Here is a 22,116-nt window from a genome sequence, read left to right on the forward strand (position 1 = left end):
AATGGCTGACCTAACTTCTAACTATCGGTGATGGAAGTTTTCTTCTTATGCTTATGTTTATTGTGTACCGTATGTATCTATTTCATGTAGATGGAAAATCAATGGATATGTGTTGCAGATTGTCACCTTGCGCTAGTTTACACAAAGCTTTCCAATGCTTCAAATCAATTGAACCACTTGTTTCTCAAGATGAATCACTGTTTTGAAATGCCGCATGCATTTTTAATCATACAAATGTCTAATCATTAAAATATCAAAAAATTGTTCAGGAGTTCAGGTTAAAAAAAGTATAAAAACTTGTTCAGTACTTATGATCACCAGCAATCTAACATTTGCAGATCGCTGGAGAACTACAGATCTGACACGTATCCAAGCTACAAATCCCATCTGCCCTGCACTCACACACCAGTTCCAGATCATGCTTGATTGCACAGAAACACACAGCTGAAGCTTGTAAAGACTGATACATTAGACTACAAACTACAGACTACTCTTGTTTTCAAAAGTGTTACTTTTGTCTAGCTTTGCAGTATTTTTTGACCCTTGTTTTATTTATTGTTTTTGTGGTTTTGCTTCCAGCCCAGACCTCTCGCCTGTTATTCTCACCCTGATTTTGGATAACCTGTATGCTCCAGTTCAATCCTGTTTTGACCATTGCCTTCCTGACGATTCTTTAAAATAAACATGACCCTGACCCTATGTTACGATGTTTATTGTTGGGGGCAATAATTGTCTCATGAAATTTTCCATTGATTTTTCACAAAATGTTTATGATCAGTGTTGTGAAATACATACCTGCCAACACTCCCGTATTTCAAACCCATCCCGTTTTGTTCTGTCTCCCGGAAAAATCCCAGAATCTCCCCACAGCCCCACCCCCCAGTCCTCAGCTTTTAGGTACAGTATTTGGATTGCCAACCTTGGTAGTACTAACCAGTTTGCTACTTGCCACCAAAAATGAAAAATCCTTAATCCCAAAAGACTCCTAATGTTATCACATTAAATTAATCTCACATTTCTGATTTAAAAAAAAAAGCCAAATAATTGAACTTGCAATTAGAAACACCCTTAAAAGAAGATACCACTGATACAATCTAAATGTTTATTTTTCAGGGTAATTTATATGGTGTAATATCACAAGGTAATACTCACTACTTACTACCCTTGAGTACTTTTAGAGGAACGACTTTTTACACACACTTTGAATAGTGTTTAGAACAGATACATTTACTCTACTTGCACTACATTCTTTTAGAAAATGGTACTTTTACTGGAGTATGGTTTTTCAGTACTCTTTCCACCAGTGATTATGATGTAACAATGTCTAACATGACCTTAGCAACCACACCTAACCACTGATACAAAACAAAAGATTCATTAAAGTGTATCAGCTTTATCACGCAGTGCTTTAAGAGCAGCCATCAGTACCTTGCACCAGCAGGCGGGTGGTATGTAGTGCCTCCCCCTGGTCACTGTGGGCACGGCAGCTGTAGGCCCCTCGGTCCTCCCGGGTGATGGCCTGTACCGTCAGACTGCCGTCACTCACCTGCAAAAGCAAAACAAGCACAAAACACAAGTTATTGTGTTTGCCAAATATTACAATTACATTTTTTAATTATATACAACAATTAAATTTCTAAAAATTAAATTAAAAAAAAAAAAATTATATCACATTTTAAAAATGACTTATTTTTACAAGATGTCTGCATGTATTTTTAACGGTAAGAATCTGATCTGACAACCACAATTTTTTAGATTTTAGTTTGTCTTCTTTTACATTTATGGATATAATCTTGCACTAGAGTTTGATGTTGGCAGAAATTGTACCAGATTCCAAAAAAACGAGCCCAGCGTAAAAGCACCCTTATCCCCCACACATCGAAAGCTGTAGCCAAAGGGAGACTGGCCTTATTGTTCCTCCCACACAATATTCTGAGGTGTGTTGACATCCTTCTGGACGGGTGACACAATCCACCCTGCTGTTCAGACTCATCACACCAACAAGCAGACGAGAGCAGGTAATAAACGCTCTCAAACACTGCGCTGTACTTAAACACACACAAACACACACACACATAGCAGTGGGGGAGACGAGACATCTGTGCCTCTGCTCTTCAGCGTGTGTGTTCCTCCAGCGCATTCCTCCATTTCTCTGACTTTTATCCATGGAAGCAGGGAGAAGAATGGCGGATCTTCAGCACTGTTCTTAAAGGTGAGGTCATGACTCTTGCTTTGAGTAAATGTCTGAGACTGGGGGCTTGTTAGTGCTGGGAAGGACTTTTAAAAGCAAGAGCCAACAAGCTAAAGCAGAAGTAGCACTTCCTCCTCACAGGAGAAATAATTAAATATAGATTTGACACAATCTAATTGAGGCGAATCCTGATTAATCACAGCGTATGGGGCAATTTAAATGTGAGGAGGAATTGCTTAGGCTTCTGCTGGCATTCACTAAAGTCAACTGGGATTGTTTTTGCTCATTAGGCTTAAGTGTCAGATTAAACGCAATATTTTCAGATAATATATAATCTGTTTAATTTAAATTTATTTTGTGATTTCTAAAGGATATAAGATTTACAAGCAAAATTTTTTTTTTTTGGGAACTATTTCTGAAAATATTTTTATATTCATATTAAAATATAACTTTTTACTGATTTATGACTAGGCCCACACAGAATCTGCGAACGCAGAAATTCGCAAACTTCCGCAGATTTACTTTTGTAAATGTGTGCAAATTTATATTTATTATTTTATTTAATTAAATCCAGTAATAATATTGACACATTAAAATGTTCATATGATTTATTTTCTGTCTTTTAGTACATTATATGCATACCTGCCAACTTTTGGGAGTCTCCCGTATTTCAAATCCATCTACCGCCATTCTCCCATTTTGTTATTTCTCCAGAAAAACTCCTGTAATTTCACCCCCACACAGCCCCCACCCCCCACACCCGGTCCTCATCTTTTTGGTACAATTTATAACACCCCCGGCTCACAGACTTTGGTACCGTATCCGATCACTGCGGCTGACCGAATTCCGGTGCCTTGTACAGCTACTTAGCTGTGTTATTCAGACACCTCACCCCCGACACCTGGACACCCCACCACCTCCTCCTGGTCTCCTGGATTATATAATAGACTTCCTTCGTTTACCAAATATGTGTATTTACATGGATTTTATAAGTTAAAAATCAAATATTTTTTGTGTTAAATATTAGTTTTTTTAGCTACAATACTCCCAAAATAATTTTGCATAAATCTGCGGATTTTTTACAAAATTTTTAGCAGAAATAGCAAAAAAATGTTCGCAGATTTTGTCTGGCCCTCTTCTTCTTCTACTTTGGCCTTAGTCCTGTATGGTTGCGGGGTCAGCTCTTTGGAACAAGTCCTTCATTTAGACTTGTCCATATGATATCGACTTTTTTACACATTCTGGCCCGCCTGTCATATGGGCCTGTCACCCTCATACACTCATACACTATGGACAATTTAGCCTACCCAATTCACCTGCAGCATGTCTTTGGCCTGTGTGGGAAACCGGAGCACCCGGAGGAAACCCACGCAAATGCAGGGAGAACATGCAAACTCCTCACAGAAATGCTAACTGAGCCGAGGTTCAAACAAACGGCCCAGCGACCTTTATGCTGTGAGGCGACAGCACTACCTACTGTGCCCCTGCTTCGCCCTTGCACAGATTTTGTCTGGCCCTATTTATGACTAAAATAGTACTAACATTTATGAATGAATGTGTTGATAAATGTAAAATTATTATATTACATTACATTACATTACATTATTATATTATATTTAATTATATTATATTATATTATATTATATTATATTATATTATATTATATTATATTATATTATATTATAATATGTGTGAGGCCTTTATAAAGAATAGTCTTAAATGTATTTAGTTCTAAAATATAATTTTTTTTAATAGTTAATAAAGTTAATATAGTTTAATAAAGGTGTCCTGTTAAAATTCACGACCAACAGCTTGCAAGACACTACGAATGTGACTTTAAAAGAATACACTCTAATATGGTGAAGTAAAGAAGGAGAAGAGAGGCCACGGGGTTGAAGAATAACCTTGCTAAGAGCATTTACTAGGGAAAAGCAGCAGCCAGCCATCACTTTATGTTCATCAATCGCCAGTGAGTAACAGTGGCAGGCAGAATACGGCAAATGACACTCAAACAAGTCACTATAAACACCGGCCGCGACCATCAACACTCTGACAAATGCTGAATAGGACCAATGCAAAACCAACAAAGCTGGTGCAGAGCGCCTCGTCTACAGCAGAAGAAAGCGAATGTTCAGATGTAAAACCGCAGCGTCTTTCTTGTCTTTTATTTGTCTGTTTCCTCAGGGAAAGCTCCTCTGATGCCTACTGGAGCCAGACTGACTGCCGGTTCTGTCAAATCATGCGCCTCCTCCTCCTCCTCATTCCCCGCATGCAGTGTAAGGTGGAAACAGGCTTGTCAGTTTTTGTGGCGTCCCGCTGCAGGCCTGTGCTCTTCAGCTGTCAGAGCCCCGACTGACTGAGCCTCCTCTTACAAATAGCCTGTGATGATTCATGCTTCCATTTCAAAAAGGAAAATGAGACAGTACAATTCACTGCGGATCAAATTCACGGCTAGACTACAATTCACAGCGGCCTATATTTGGAGACAAAAGTATATTGACAATTTTTCTGCTTTATCAAGGCAGAGATGAACCAAAATGAACTGTGAAAAAAGAAGGTTTTATTCCCAAATCATTGGTTTGATGTATTATGCGGTAAAACATATATTGTTATAAGATTATTTTCTAATATAATATAATATAATATAATATAATATAATATAATATAATATAATATAATATAATATAATATAATATAATATAATATAATATAATATAATATGTAGGTGGCGCAGTGGGTAATGTTGTTGCCTCACAGCATTAATGTCGCTTGTTTGAGCTTCGGCTAGTGCTCCAGTTTCCCCCACAGTCTAAAGACATGCGCTATAGGTAAATGTCGCGGTGGACAAAAGGCCAATCAGAACACAAAGCACACTGGTACGTAACTCATGGTGTACTCCCTGTACTTACAAGCCACGTCATAAGGAAAACACATACTTATATAGCTCTAGGATCATTAACATACAGTAATAGGCTGTGTTTGATAAGGCACAATGTTTCCTAGTGAGACAACAATGATCATTTTCATCCCATAGTTATTTTTAAGCTTTTAACTTATCATGTATGAGGGACCTCTATTTTGAAAATGAGAAACTCAGATTGTTTACTATGCATCACTGAGGAACGACGGCATGAGACATGTTTAAACTCGTGTCAGGACCCAAAATGCAGCATTTACAGATTATGCATTTGTTCAGCTCCATTCCAAAGAGGCATAATGCAAATTAATTGTTATAATCATTTTAAATTTGAAGACATGAAAGCATGCCATAAAAAAAAAAAAGGTGTGTGTTACCGTGTATTTCCGGGTGCTGGTCAGCTGATCCCCCTCTCTCAGCCAGGTCACCACCGGTTTGGGGTTCCCGAAGGCAGTGCAGGTCAGAGTGATGCTTCCACCCTCCCTTGCCTCCACATACTGTGGCGGTGTGTCCGAGAACGTAGGGGGCGCTGAAATAACAAATCAACAAGTTGAGTGAAAACCCTTTTTAACATGCATTAAATCCTCGCACACACTTAGGACCCCATGATGAACATGTACGACGTTCAATGAACAAAACATCTCTGGAGTGCAAGTATCAGTTAAAGGAATAGTTTACCCAAAAATGAAAATTGTTCCCCCATTTACTTACCCTAAAGTGCTTACAAACCTTTATGAGTTAGATATTTTATTAGAACCATAGAGGTAGTCGTTTTCACTTTTTTAAAATTTCGTATTTTAACGAATTTCCTAAAAAAAGACCCATATAACTATAGTACTTTGACTTTTCCCTCAATGTGTTTATATTTTATACTAACATTATTCATTTAATAAAGTTACAAAATACAAAAGAGGACCAGTCTAGTAACTAGTACACAATTTCAGGCTATATTACATAAAATATTGTATTTTTAGGTTAAATAATTAATAAAATATGATGACAGACATTCATAGATTAATTATAAAATCTGAACTGAATGCAAATACTATAAGATATGACTAAAAATCCATTTGGCACATGAACAGTCAAAATGACTGCTATGGTCATTCTAATTATAGAATTCTGGTATTTCCAGTGAGCATGGGCCGGTATAAGATTCTGACGGTATGATAATCTTGGATAAAAATATCAGAGTTTGATGGTATTGTGACCACTGCTCTAAAATATATAAATATAATATATAAATGTCTGGGTAAAAAACAAACACTTTTTTCCTCTTTGAACACAATAAATTTTCCATTATTTTCAGGCTAAATAAATCGAATGAATCATTGACTTCTGTTGTCTTCATTAGTTTCAAAAACACTGATTTTATTACAATTTAAAATGGTGTAGTTGGATATAATTTCTGTTGGAGATACTACTGTCTTAAACAAATATTTAAAAAAAAGTCTTACATAAACTATAGAAACAGTATAGCAGAAAAAGACTTTTCCAAACTGTGGTATACCTTGATAGCGGTTATCATGCCATGCCTAATTTCCAGGGTTAAAAAAAGTTGGAGTAGCCATTAAAATACAGAGTAAAAAAAAAAGTCAAATATCTTCTTTTGTGTCTTTATTGACATTGGGCTGACCCAATCACAAACTTCCATTTTGGGCTCTGTGTAGCATGCAACGTAGGTTTGTATTTGTCAAAATAGTCGAGTCACACCTGTTTCTCACGCGTGGGAGAGCAGAAGCAGCGAGCAGGCATTTGCCTTTTGCGTTTCTGCACTCTGCAGCATGCAGCGGAGCACAGATCAATATATTCCTGCCTATTCCATCTAGTTGCCTATCTGTCTATATAAATACACTTTTTTTTTTTACTTTTAATCTGCACCATGGCCCGCGGAAACTTCCTCCTGTGTTGTTTCCTTAACCTGCAAGTCTTTGTTTTACAAATTATAAAGAATGTCTGCTTCTCAAGCTCTATGAGGGGTGTCATTCATGTATTTTATAATGCACTCGGTCAGAAGACAATCGCATGAGATATCATGACATTTTGTTTTTGATTTTCAGCATGATGTAGGCTTATAGTGACAATAATATTTATACAACATGGTTATAATGATATTTATACATGTTCAAACTAGTGTGCAACTTAAGCAACTTTTTTTGTAGTTCAAGCCCAAACAAATATTTGTTACATTTTTCAATTGTTTAAGTTAATTTGATTGACAATGTAAAATCTTTTAGCTACGTTTGATGTTTCATTGTTGAGTAAAAAAAAATTAGGCTTGCTTTTATTATTTATCTTTATTTTAATTATCAACATTAACTGAGTGCATCAGCAGGCAGGTTTTGTTAAGTTCATTATTTATTATAGAGTCCTTCAAAACACACCAGCACACACAAGATGGACTTCTAGTGTGGATTATGATTTAATTATAATAATAAATTAAATTTTTTAATTTTTCAACTCTCGTTATTTTCTATATATGGCTTTTGTGCTTTTATAGAATGGGAGTTAGTAAACATATTCAAGGGCGTGCACAGATGGGGAGCATTTTGATTGATGTTGTGGGCCGCTCTGTCCCAAAATGCCAGGGCCGTTTTTTTTTTGTCCCAGTCCAGCTCTGGTGGATGGTGAGGGAGAGCGGTGATTGGGGCTGCAGGAACGAGCCGAGGGTGCGACAAATAGGCATTGCAACTCATTCATTCATTCATTTTCTATTCGGCTTAGTCCCTTTATTAATCTGGGGTCGCCACAGCGGAATGAACCACCAACTTATCCAGCATATGTTTTACACAGTGGATGCCCTTCCAGCTGCAACCCATCACTGGGAAACATCCATACACACTCATTCACACACAAACACTACAGACAATTTAGCCTACCTAATTTACCTATACTACATGTCTTTGGACTTGTACCAGAGCACCCAGAGAAAATCCACACGAACACTAGGAGAACATGCAAACTCCCCACAGAAACGCCAAATGACCAAGCCAAGGCTGAAACCAGCGACCTTGTTGCTGTGAGACGAACATGCTACTCACTGCGCCACCGTGCAGCCAACAATGAAAAGATTTTTGTATTGTATCCTGTTTCCGATTCATTCTTCAGTCTAAATATTTGTCAAACCACACCAGACTTAATTTGGAAGTAGACTGAGACCCATCTTATCAGTGATCTTGGGTCACTCAAAATTCAAACATTCAACACTAAAAGAGTACAGCCTTAGATTTACTGTTTCAGCTTGTCTTATGAAAGGCAACTAAAGGGTTCAACATGCCAACATGCACAAATTGACAACAGTATATCAGACTCAACAACAAGTGGCTAATGAAATTGCTGTATTTCAGTCTATTTTCACACACAGGTTTATGACATGAGTAAATGTATTCCAAATATAGGCATGCTGTATAATATGCATCTCTAATTTATTACAAAAAATAAGTAAATGTAGTAAATTTTTACATTTTCAAAATCAAAGAGTCACAGTTGGCGTTGTTATGCAGTTACTGAGGTGTTGTGAGTCGTTGCTAGGCCACTGGCATGCAGTCATTGAAGTGATCTGAGGCACAAATGAGTGAACCTTCATTGTCACTGTATGCACACGGTACAACCAAACAGCGACTTTGGTTAGCAGGTCTGTAAGATGCTTAACAAAGAGTAATAAACAGCTAATAATAAAACATTCTAAACAGTATAAGCAATATCAACCATAAGAACAGTAGTGAAGCAACAGTATAATGTAATAAAGTGCAAGTATCTTGTAAAAGCTAATAAACAATTCAGCAGTATAAGCAATATAAATGCAACACTAATGTACTTCTATGACATCACTGCACATGTGTGTTTGAATTGTAATCAGTGCTCATTATTATTAGACTGTAGAACACATTTACACCTGATATCTATTTTGGTGTTGTTGTTGTTTGTCAAAATATTAAGCTGATAACATTAGGTATCAAGAGAAACGCACCAGAAAATGCACAAAAACAAGATCTTCATACTGCATATTGTGTCATCATTCATTCACTTGCTTGCCTTTTCAGCCCCTTATAAAGCACTCTTTGAAATACTCATCAGAAAAACAATGGAGTGTTCTTGAGGGTTATTACAAGACATTTGAACTTTTTTAACTTTGAAATCATTTCATCATTCAGATGATAGGGTAAGAATTTGGCATCAACAACATGAAAGCATGGATCCATCATGTTCTGTATCAACCGTTTAGGCTGGTGGTGGTGGTGTAATAGTGTGGGGGATATTTTCTTGGCACCCTCATGGATCTCTGAGGATTTTCCAGAACCTTGTTGAATCTATGCCACGAAGGATTAAGGCAGTTCTAAATGAAAAAGGGGGTCCAACCCAGTACTAGTAATGTGTACCTAATAAAGTGGCCGGTGAGTGTATACTGTGTATAACACAATCATAACACAGTGAAAGTGTCTAATGTTCTGAATGATGATCGTATCATTTGAGCTTAGTTCTGCATACATCATATTATGTGAACTTATCTATCAGATAGTAAAACAGGTAGAAACCTTTATTGTGCACTTTCAGCAATGAAATCCTAACTTTCTCTGCATGTGGGTCACTGTTGGCCTATAGCAGTTTTGATTTCAACAGCGAACACACCTGGTGGAAAACAAACAAAGCAAGCAATTAATGCCTCTGAACATCTGTCCATCTGGGCCTACCGTTAGCTCTTTTCATCCACACTACAATCTGTTGCAGGCTAAACCCAGGGGAGAGGAATTTATAGTGTAAAACATCTTGCTGAGGTCAGCATCAAATCTCTAAAAATGTATATTCCCTCGGGATGGGTCACAATGGTGACTAATCCAGCACAAGACTGCTTCATTAGTGAGGCTGACTAGTCTATCTAGATTTCCTCGTGCATCTCTTTTTAGTTTTGATATTTTTAGCAGCAGTGTTAATTAATGTGCTGACAGCATATCAAACAGTTTTCACACTAAATCTCTCGCAGAAAAGGTTTGTTGTACATTTAAATCACCTCCACTTTGACTTTACATCCCACAGTTAGCTTGATATAAGTCTGAGTACTTTTAAATGCTATGCTGCCTCTGCAATGCTGTATAATGGTTTTGGATAGACTTTTATTTTGAAACTCCCACAGGAAGTCAGTTATAAAATTTGGTTACAAATAAACATTATGGGCGATTAAGCTGAGAAAATAAAAACAAGAGAGATCAAATGTGGGATGAAAACATTGTGAATCGATCGCTTTATTCACTTTCTTCAACTCACTCTCTTAAAGGGTAAAACCACTCTGTCACTTCTAGCTCTGAACTCTTAAAGGGGAAACACATCAAGAACAACTTATGAATTCTGTCAAATGTAAAAATATAAGCGCCACAATATTTTCATATTCAGACCATATTCATATCCAGAATATTTTCTGTTTCATACCCCTTGGCCACTATCTAACCCCATAATACCACATGGAAGAGCCAGGATGAAATATAAAATGACTCTGACTAAGTTTCGTCTGTCATATACACTGAGGATGGCTTGAGGGTGAGTAAATTACGTAGTAATTTTCACTTTTCAGTGAACTATTCCTCTAAATGGTGTGAGGGCAGGATTAACCTGTCAATCACAAGAGAATAATCAATAGCAAACCACAACCATCCAAGCAACCAGTCAATTCTTGAACAACAAAATGAAATTGTTATGATGACCAGCGATCACTTCTTGGAATATCGCTGGTGGACTACAAACTCATCCATGAACTACACATCCCTGCATGCAGTTACACACACCAGTCACTATTCTCCGCTGATCACGCATGCACAGCTGACTCTCGTCATTATAGATTATCCAGACTTTACACCCTACTAGGGCTGTAACGATACACGATATAAAATCGAAATCGCGACACTCAGATCTACGATCCTGTGTCGCGGTGTGATAAGGGAGAATCGCGACACACCCCGTGATACCTTTCCAATAACGTCACGCGTGCCTGCAAAAGTTGAGCTAACTAACACTTTTTTTCGTTCGACATTACAAGCACTGCTCCGTTTAAGCCCTCGCAATATTTAGCCGGGAGAGCTCGCACGGAGCTCTTAGTAAGGGACCGTCTGAATGTGTCAGGAATATCAAAAACAAAACCAACTTAACCCCGCTTGACAACCGACAACGCCAGAAACATTGCTAATGCTGTCAAAGCGGCCGGATTTTCAGCGCATATACGATGATTTGCTCACACTGTTAATGTGGCTGCGCAGAGAGGGATGGGCATTCACCAGATGTCAGGTAACAGCGCAAACTTTTCTGTAACCGTGCTGTGCGCTTTCTGTTTGAACCTTTGAGAGTGCTGACTGACAGGTGCGTGAGGTCAGAAAAAACGACGAGGCTTTCAGTTAAGATGAACAGTTTCTATAGTTATACTTTATTTCAAGATAAAGGTATATGGCTCTGCATACAATCACTCTATCCTGCTGGAGTTTATAGCCGTTTCGCTTTACTTCAGGAGGCATTAATGCCGCTCTGAAGGTCTAATCGCTGTTTTAAGTTATCCAAAGCTGTATGAATATACAAATCTTGAATATCATAATAGTAATAAATATTACAATTGTAACACAGACAGCAACACTTTTGCACAATCCATACCCAGCTGATTCAGTCGTTTCATAAGAGGACCGCGCCTCTTCTTCTTACCTTGTCAACATAAAGGCAGTGAGGTGCGCCTCATTTTCGGCCCCTTGTTTAACTGCAAGGCAAACAACAAAACTGTTTACAAAACCCTAACTGTTTACAAAAAGTCAACATATGTGCGCGTTGTTGTTGTCTTTTCATCACGCAGCGTGCGCACTTGAACCGCGAGGGGAAAGAAACCATAGGCTATATCAGGACATAATCTTTAAAATAATGATTTCTATTAAAAATGTAAAAGGTTTTGTTTGATTTTTATTTGACGGAAGAAAAAAACATTGGAAAAAAAAGCCTATGCCGGTTATTAAAAAGAATCAGTCAGTATTTTCGTTTTGTAATATAAATTAATTATTTAAGTGAAAATAATTTAGGGCAGTCCTATTTATTTTATTCATTTTATTTAGATTATTCTGCTCTTCTGTGCTAAACACTGCAGGTGCGTGGAAATGCTCTGTTGTTCTGTTCTGCTATTAATATTCTAACATATAAAAATAAATCAGTATTTTAAAATGCAATATTTAATGTGTCAGACACAAAATAGACACGTCAATTTGCTTAATATAAAATTAATAGTAATCTGACCAGTTAACCCTTAATAAGCGATTAATGAGCGGCGGTTGTCGGTTAGCAAAATTAACGAAATGAGCATCCCTAGTAGCTATTTAATTTACCTTTTCTATGTAAGAGAACTTGATTGAAAAAGAATTTTCAACATGCTTGAACCATCTACACAATGGAGTTTAGTTCTGTTTGGTTTTTCAACAGTATTTTGTTACAAAGAAAACAAGTGATATAGCTTTGGCTATTTTTTTATTTTATATATGGCTATTTATATTGTTAATAATTTGCATAGTTAATATTGTTCTTTGATGTTTAGTTTATAAAGATTTTTCAAATGTTATTTAATAAAAAATAGTTTTAAAAATCTTTTTTTTCCCACCCCACACGAAAAAAAAAAAAAAAATTCGTGATACGAACCGAATCGTGGGTCAAAAATCGTGATACGAACCGAATCGTGGGTTTAGTGTATCGTTACAGCCCTACACCCTACACACATTAGTCTGCAGTGAGTCTTTGTGGTTTCCTGTCACATATATTTCCTGTCACTGTGTTTTTGCATTGCTCTAAGTTTGTTTGTACTTTTGGATCAATGCATTATTTATAGATGGATACCTTATGAGTGTTTTGACTATGATTTTGGATTGCCTTGATTGATTCTTGTTTTTTTTTTCTTTAATAAATTATTATTTAGCTGCACTTGGATCCTACCTCTCTTGTCTTCGCCATGGCGAAATCCAAACGTGACAGAAATGTCCTGCATTTCTTCTTGTTTGAGAAGCCACTTCTCAACACATACAGTTGAAGTCAAAATAATTACACTGTAAATGCGAATAGTATTCCTTACTATCAAAGTTCTAGTGTGTTTACTTAATTTTAAGCTAATTGTTGAGTTTACTAGAAATGCATTAGTGTTGCTGACATAGTAAGGTATAAAGTTCCCATAACTAATGTAATTTGAGTAAAATTGCTTATAAGGGCTAAGCCATGCTGTTACGCATGCGTACTGGGTGGTGATTTCCCATCCCCCATCCCGAGTCACAACCAACTGCTACCCAGCACCGCCATTGAAGGACAGGATTTCATATTGAGAAGATGTACTGCTGTAAATCAAGGTAAACTTTTCGTTTTAATTACTACTTTGATTTTATTTGTATAGTATCAGTAATCTGTTTATTTCCTGCACTTTGTGAAATTGTTTGCTGTTTTGTGAACTAATTAATAGCCCATGATGTTGTGACTAAACGTTTTGACCACTGCACGTTATTTGCAATACTGTCTACTTTACTAGATAAGCTATTTTTAGCTGCTTAGTCCTTTTTAATAACTATTAATAATTTGTAAAGTTAGTAGTAATTTGTAAAGTGGGCATTATGCTCTAAAAGAGCGGGCCGCGCCATTTTAAATGATGCACTGAGAGAGCAAGAGCGCGCGCAATGATCCGTTCAAATAGATGTTAACACATAACTGTAGGTCTACATTTTTAAAAAAGAAAACGAAACCTATTTACCCGCATTACAAATACAGTAACGTTAGTTATCGCTGAACTTTAGTGGCGCTTGTTGTGACGAAAATATGCGTGTTTTTTTTTAAGATTTACTTTTATGAGATCACCTGCAGGAAGCAGGTGAGGAGATCAGCTGTGATTCGGTCCGGCGTCAGCGAGCGGCTCATGACCAGACCAGTCGTTTTTTTCTCCATGATCGCCGGGGCAGCAGCAGTTTTAACCCGCCGAGGCTTTTAGAACATTATAAAGCAGTTTCAGCTCAAAATGGACCCGTGAGTGTCGTAGGTAATTTAGGATTTCGATGCGATTACGATTCGTGTCACTGTATGAGGCAGATACATATTTACACATGATGCTAAAGTGTGCTTATGCTAACAATCCCTATGAAACTTAAAGTTAAACTTATGAAAATGCGAGAGATATTTAATTAACTCATTTATTTGTTTTATATGCTATTTGTCTTTTCTTTATGCCGTTTTGAAGGTTTATTCCAGTGTTGCCGTTACGTTATTGAGTGTTTTGTATTGCTGTAATGACAAATAAATCTGACCAGACGCGACTGAATATGTGTGATGGATAACGTTAATGATGAAGTGGTATAACTCGTACAACCAAGCACAGAAACATCCCTTTGTTTGCTCAATATCACACAAAGGCATCAACAAGCCTTTGTTATAAGCAAACTTTCTGTAAAGAAGAAACCTGTTAGTTTGCATTTTTAAAGAAGGTTTCACTAATTTTTAACAATTTAGGGCAAATAAATTTGAACAATTACAAGGTTATTTAAAATGTAGCACACCATTAGAGTATTGTGAGTGGCATATTTGGTTTGTAATATCATTATACCCTTTATTTATTTTTTATTTCAGACTACCAGTTTGTGAGCTGATATGCAGTGGAAATGTAAGTTTTGCACTTACACATCAAAGACAACTTTTTGAACAATACCGCACAAGCCATAGAACATATTCATGAATTGTTCTATTAACGTTACCTTGTCTCCTTACTGAGTGTCAGGGTAATTTTAAATCGTTTAATGCATTAAAAGTACATTTAACAAAATTCTCAGCAAAGAACTGCATGATCAAGAATAGTCCGAATATTTTGTCCATTTGAATAATCATCTGAGGACTAGTTAGAAATAGGGTTGTTGTGTTGTGATACCATTAATTTATGTTACAATACTATACCAGCTGAAGTATGGTGATACCAAGTAGTATTGCAATACTGTAATTCATAACTTAAATCCATGAAATAAAGAAAAATGTCAGAAATAATATATTGTATATGTTATTATAGGCCTACTTGAATTTAAATAATTCCCTTATTGTTGAAAAAAGTATTTGCACATCTCTTCACCTAAAATGTATTCATTCCAGCAAAAAAAAAATACATTAAAATAAAGATACATAAAGAAAAGAGCATTTTTCCAACAAACCTAGGCTATATGAAGTGGTCAAAAATTGTTTCCTGTTGCTATTTTGGGTTTTTCATCTATCATACTTTTTTCACACTTATTATCGGATAAGAATCCAAAGTAATTCAAAATTTCACATTATGAGTCATTCTTTTTAATAGATTGTCACGGTTGTTGTAGCTATTATATCATATTGACAGGAACAGAAATAAACGAATTCCGATTCAAAATGAACCATCACAAAATATGCAATAGGCTACTATAAAAGGCGCAAATTCTAGTTTTACAACCTTAGAAGGCTCCATAGACTATTAAAATACAATGATCTATTGTTGCTGAATCGTGTAAGTATTTTAGTGACTTTTTCACATGCAGCATTATGTATTGTAGGCAGACTGTTAATGACAATACTACCGTTTACAAACTACAGTGGCACCGCCAGTATCTTGGAGCCATAGTATCACGATACTACCATAGTACCGGTAAACCGTGCAACCCTAGTCAGAAAGTTCAGTGTCCTTTTAAAGACATCAATTGAGACAAATATTTATTCCACTTTTAATGCGCATAAAAGTAAGGCACACCAGCAACAATGCCATGATTATATTTAATCGGGGGTTGTGTTTATTACTGTTTGGTGACAAGTATAGCTCATGCTTTTGATGACAGGCGCCGGGAGTATTTGGCAGCTTTTATTATTCAAGAAAATTTAACTATGTCATGTTAAAGTGTAACATCTGTTGCTAAATGGCATTGCATTGTATCATTGCATGTGTTTCTGATTTCTGTTTATTGTTTTAGAATTTCGCTTAGCCATTTCAATAACACTTTACGTTTTTGTGCACAACAGTGACATCCAGAAGGAAGTCATAGAAGAAACACCAGCTGATGCAAGTGCTGCAGAAGGTTTGTTTTCTTTTCAAAACTTTGTGTGATTTTGTGAATTTGTGTTTTTGAATGTTATTAATGACTAATAATGTTTTGATTGGATCTTTGCAGAATTCAATCGAATATCAGGAAGAAATGTGAGATCCAAGTTCTACGCTGCATTGGACACACACTGCTCGTTTGATTGAAATAAAAAAAAAAAACAGGAGAAAATTGCAGAAGAAAACTAGAAGAAATTTTCAACATGTTAATTCAAAGGTATTTTTGTGACATCATCTTTGAATCATAATTTGCATTTGATTGCAATAAATTGCATTTGATGTTTTCATTGGGCTATAATGCATGTCTACCTGTCTTTAATTTTTCAAGGTCATCTGGCAGCAGTTCTCCGGGGTCTTTCAGTCCTTTAGAGGGATGAGTCTAAAGAAATTTTCAGGATGTGTTTTGTAAGTAGTATTATTGTTTCTGCTTTCTTAGACTGGAAATAAAGCAGTCATTCCAGTTTACTTCACTTATTAATAAAAATTTTCAATTTTATAAAAATAAAACAAATGCATTTAATGTAAGTATTTGAAAGTAAGAGGGATGTTATATTATGGCCTTTGGAGCAAGAGCATTGCTATGTTGCAAATACAGCAGCTTGTGCCGTCACAGGGTCAGTTAGCTTCATAGGCCAGTGAAGTAATGAATGCATTTCTTTAATTTTTAAACACACTTGTTTTGAAAAGGAGGAAGATTAGCTTGAAAAAATATCTTAATAAGTGTAATACCTATGTAATATGTGGAGAGAAATATAATTTCAGTTGAAAGAACCTGCTGGATTAAGATGTAAAAAGATAGTGTTAAAAGCCACAAAGTCAAAGATGCTCCGTATTATAACCAACCCTGTGAAGTCACCTGCTGTGGGATTGTAGATGGCTGCACCCTTGTTCTAAAAGCCATACTAAAACATCAATTTTCTTATTAAAAAATAGTTATTAATACATTTTTAAAAAGTGTGCTAAATAATGCAAACTTGACTCACTGCTTTAATCTAGCAAAACCAAATGCATTCATGAATCGGTTCCCAATTTATTAAGTTTTCCCTACAAAATATTTATATTGATTATGTAGCACCAATTGGTCTCTCACACATTTGCATTTAATTTCTTGAAAATGTTTTAAAAGTACTTTTACTGCAGTTTGTTTTATTACATTACAGTGTTTCTTTAATTAAAAAAATTTATTGTTCCTTTAGAATAGTATCATGTTCAAGATACTGGAATTTAGTACCAATCTCTGCTGCAATTTTAAGCAGCAAATTTCCTGCTAACATTTTAAGCACTTTTGAGCACATTTTTTAAACAGCACTGTTTTGCCATTCTGTTCACATGCTTAACAGAAATGACACTCAACAATGCTCAAATGTTAGCAGGAAATGGATGTTTTTAAAATTACTATATGGATTGGTAATAAATTCCACTATCATGACAAGCCTAGTAGAAGCAGTACAGGCAAATCCATCGTGTTGGTCTACATTGAAGAAGGAGCACCATAGCAAGGCCTTCTTATAAGAAGCATTTGAATGTAAAATGTACTATAAACACAAATAGTCATGCTAATAAGCAACTAGTTAATAGGGTAATTGGTTCCTACTAAAGTGTTACTAAATTAAGCACAAGGAATTGTATTTTTTTCACCTCTGCTTTTGGTCTCCTGGCCACTACAAGCTTTATTAGTGCCATTTAGAATATCAAACTTTACTTATTTTTCTTTCTCTATTCATAGGATGTAATTGTAGAGTCGGACTTCAGTGCAGAAGATGTTGGCTTGCTGACTGTCGTGTGTGAAGATGTCTAAAGAACCTCATTATGGATGCAATGTGGGCCTTTATACTGGAAGGAAAAGTGGTTATGGACTTTGCCACATGCAGTATGTCTCTTTTTTTGCTTTGATTTACACACTGAATTCGGACTACCCAAAGACTTTGAGCAATGCATTTGAATTTGTTCAACGTGTGTTGCTTTTGCTGGGAGGGAAGCGTAATGTGTTTTATTCGGCGAGTGCCTGTATACTGCTGTGCTTTGTTTAAAGGTTCAGGTATAATGGCATGTTTAATTACAAAGTGTTGCTTTTTAACATGTTGCTGTTTGCAGTGTTACATTTAGGACTGCAGCATTTTGGTGTTTAAAACACTTTTTTTTTTTTTTACCAAAAAAGTGTATTGTGATTTATAGGGTTGTCAAAAGTATTGAGTTTGGTACCAATCGGTACTGAAATAAATAAAAAAAAAGTCCATCCATTTCCCACTAACATTGCAAGAACTGATTGGCCATTGTGTTCACATGCTCAGTAGATATGACTGATTGGCTTTGAAGGTCATTATTTTTACCACACTTCACCACTGTTCACCAGGTGCAAAGATACAAAGACACTGGATAACTTCAAAGCACTGTCGATCAGTCGATTCATCACCAGATAGCTTATATGTTAGCTTCTAAACAAATCAGCTATCGACATGGCTTTGAAACACTTCAGTGTCTGTGTAACTTTGTTTGGACTCAGTGAAAAATAGTAAACCTATGACAGTCACAGCCAATCACAGTCATTTCTGTTGAGCATGTGAACACAGTGGCCAATCAATGGTGTTTAAGAACGAGCTCAGTAGCACTCAAATGCTGGTGGAAAATGGATATTTTTAATATTTCAGTATTGATTGATACCAAACTCAATACTTTTGACCACACTAATGTGATATTTTCTGTAGGAAAATCTAAACCACACAGTCTAACAAATTAGCTTTAAAGCTTAATATCTGTTCCTCTGTGAGTGTCTATATGCTGCCATGTTTAAGGTGCTGGTGCAATGGCATGTTTAATTACACTAATTCAAGTATCTTTTTTCCAAGTGTCAAGTATTTAAAGTTTTTTTTGATAGATTTTCAAACCTTTTCGAAAACTTGTGTTTTAGGGTTGAACATGTTTATTATATTTTTTGTCTGTATTGCTGTTTACAGTATATTACAGCACTTTACAACAGGTTTTTACAAAACTGTATTGTGTACAAGTGTATTGTGATACTAAAATATCACAAGTGTATTGTGAAATTCTGCTAATTTTGTCAAATAAAATGTTTACATTTAAGACCTGTATAATGTCATTACTTGTAGGTTGAACTACATATTTTATGTTCAGTTTAATTGAAGAAAATGTGGAAACCGATTGCACGTAGTTTCTTTAGTTGACATTACTTAAAATGGTGGATTAAAACAATGTTGAGACTACTAGCATTCAAGATGTTAACTGAACATGGTAGAACAGTATTAGTTAAATAAAGTTATTAAAGTAATCTTACTATAAAACCCTAAGTAAGATTACTAAATAATGACAAGTATGTTAACTAGAATTTTCTATTAAACTTACATAATTTTTAACAGTTAGTTTACTTTATAAGTTTTAGTTTTCTTACTTCAAGGCAATAATTAAACTTAACTTAAGATTTCCTTGTAAGTTTATATTGCAAAAATAAGGCAATCGGTTTCCAAACTTTTTTTAAGTAAACTGAACATGTTAGAATTTACAGTGTAGCCCTCCTAAATTATTAGTCACCAAATTCTCTTTAACGGAAAGACGATTTTTTTCAACATTTTAATTTCTAATTTCTAATAACTGATTTCTTTTATCTTTGCCATGCACAGAAAAACTCCTCCAACCGAAGAAGCTGTGGATTGTGAGTCACAAGCTGTAAGTGTTTTTATTTGTTAAAATTGATCAACTACATGCACAGTTTCTAGTGTCAATGGTATGTTGTAGCAAGAGCATAAACAAGGATGTAAACAACAGGAAATGCTGTTTGGCACTGCTAACAATTTAGCTGCAAATTCATATTTATCAGTCAAACTGCTGTGAACACCCACAATCTTTAGCAGCGTGTGCATCGTCTCTCTATGCAGAAGTATTAATCTCAAATAACAAACTCGCAAAAGATATGTGAAAGTTTCATATTCCTTACACATGCTTACTCCAAATATATGTGAAAGACACTAGTCAGATTTTATTTTAGAGAGCATGAGGTGTAAGTGTGAGGTGTGCTCAGGCGTGTAATCTTCATTTTCTGTCTGATTCAGGCAGCTAACACTGCTAAAAGCTTTTCTGTTTACACAGCGATAACGTGCATGCTTGTAGGGGTGTGACTTGGTGATGCGGAGCTGATCCACGAATCACAGCACATTATGTTAGCTGATCAACCCAAGCCTCTTGAGGGCGGGCCTTTCTGAGTAACAAGGAAATATGACAGTCATTTTCATGTTAGCTGAGTAGCTGTATATAAGTAAGATATATGAAAAAATAACGTGATTTTCTAAGTAAAGCATGAACACATTTTGCTTTGCTTTTTCTTTTAAACACAACAAAGCCTTAAACTGTAGATCACCCCTTTAGGAGGCCTAATAATATTGACCTTAATTAAAAAAATTTTAATGATTAAAAACTGGTTTTATTCTAGCCTAAATAAAACAAATAAGAGTTTTTCGCCAAAAAATAATAATAATAAAAAAAAAAAAAAAAATATATATATATATATATATATATATATATATATATATATATATATATATATATATTATAATGAGAAAGAATATATATATTATATATTAATATTAATAATAATATATATTACAATGAGAAAGAAACGATTACATCTTGGGTTTAACACTGATTTTACATTATTTAATTTCCCTGATTCTGACTAAAAGTTTATTTTTACCTTTTTCTCATTTCCCTCTTAGTTTTTCTCTTAGGAATACTCTTTGATAAACACTTGAAGGGACTTTACGGGACAACCAAACTCCATCACACACCTGCCCTACTTTCTGTACTCCTCTCACTATGTGTTTTTGGAAAAATGTTGGTCTCACACTGTGAATGACAAACAGAAGACATATTTCAGAAGGTACTTGTCTGAAGGTCTTTCCACATGAACAGATGGTCTGGACAGAGCTCAGTGACTAGACACCAAAGACCTCAACTTCTTGCTTTGTTCACTCCCAACTTTAACTTCTGGCAAACAAATAACCTTAACTCTTAAATACTGAGTGATGTCAAATTAATAATACCTAAAAACAATGGTTGAAAAGACAGATTTCATATGCAGAGTGTTCACAAACAAATCTACCTTTGTAATTGAAACTTGCCAAAACTCTAAAATTCAGCTATTTTAAACACAGATAAAGATATCCAGCAGGGAGGCTGAATGTTCTTTAAAGAAACCGTATAGTTTCTAATTGCTGCTAACCTTCAAAACAACTTATGTATTGATTAAAAATATCCTTTTATTTCTCCAGGTCACCAGAATGAGAAAATTCACAAGATACCTCATGTAAAATTCCCAACATAAGCTCATTCTGAAAACGTAGCCCTATATATGTTTCTGGAGATTGTGAAATATGTAGCCAGAGCTACATATGGCTGCATTTCATCTTTTAAATGACTGCTACCGCTTACATCCATGTGTATGGATTTCAAGCTGTTACCAGTTTGTTTGTTTGAAGATGACAGCAGGGTTTGAGTCCGGTGAAGGACAGTTCCAGAAAGCAGGTAAGACAAAAACAACAAGCCAAAAATTTAAATAAAGTAGTAAATAACAGGGTGAGGATGTAGTAAAATCTGAAAACGTGGTAAAAATCAGGCGGTGGCTTTTTTCTTTTTCTGGATTGCTTTTGAAAATTGTTGGTTGGGTTTAGAGAAGGGGGTGGGCAGGTCAATCAATACAATTGGTTAGGTTTAGAGAAGGAGGAGGGTGGGTCAGTCGATTGGTCAGTCAGTCAGTAAGTCAGTCAACCAGTCAATCGACAGCGGCCTCTGGTGGATTGACGCGAGAACAGCAGGAGCTAATAACACTCGCGAGACAAATTTGAGATTTTAAAAAGCATACACAGCGGCCACTGGTGGATTTGCAAAAACAAGAACTGCAAAAAAAAAAAACATAGC

The 22,116-nt window shown here is 35.7% G+C and overlaps 1 protein-coding gene and 2 long non-coding RNA genes across 42 annotated transcripts in view; 1 reads left to right on the forward strand and 2 right to left on the reverse strand.

The window, feature by feature from the left end:
• Nucleotides 1-22,116, reverse strand: part of igsf9ba (immunoglobulin superfamily, member 9Ba) — a 118,728-nt gene that overhangs the window by 37,589 nt on the left and 59,023 nt on the right. For all 40 annotated transcript variants that reach the window (XR_015509292.1, XR_015509291.1, XR_015509290.1 and 37 more), the window contains exons 4-5: nt 5,486-5,637; nt 1,429-1,546 (exon numbers count right to left, since the gene is read on the reverse strand). Coding sequence is in view for 4 of the 40 variants with exons in the window: in XM_087283982.1 (XP_087140108.1) it covers nt 1,429-1,546; nt 5,486-5,637 (270 nt within the window). In the remaining 36 variants the exon portion in view is untranslated. The remainder of the gene's footprint in view (nt 1-1,428; nt 1,547-5,485; nt 5,638-22,116) is intronic.
• Nucleotides 6,577-20,662, reverse strand: LOC147840610 (uncharacterized). Its single transcript, XR_015509343.1, has 3 exons — nt 19,718-20,662; nt 12,827-13,159; nt 6,577-10,957 (listed from the first exon to the last, which is right to left on the reverse strand). It is a non-coding gene; the product is annotated as an uncharacterized LOC147840610 (long non-coding RNA).
• On the forward strand, nt 13,405-19,272 carry LOC147840611 (uncharacterized). Its single transcript, XR_015509325.1, has 6 exons — nt 13,405-13,453; nt 14,715-14,748; nt 16,113-16,168; nt 16,262-16,408; nt 16,520-16,596; nt 17,918-19,272. It is a non-coding gene; the product is annotated as an uncharacterized LOC147840611 (long non-coding RNA).

The sequence above is a fragment of the Danio rerio genome, chromosome 15 (assembly GCF_052040795.2).
Source record: "Danio rerio strain M-AB ecotype USA chromosome 15, GRCz13ab, whole genome shotgun sequence".
Classification (NCBI taxonomy): Eukaryota; Metazoa; Chordata; class Actinopteri; order Cypriniformes; family Danionidae; genus Danio; species Danio rerio.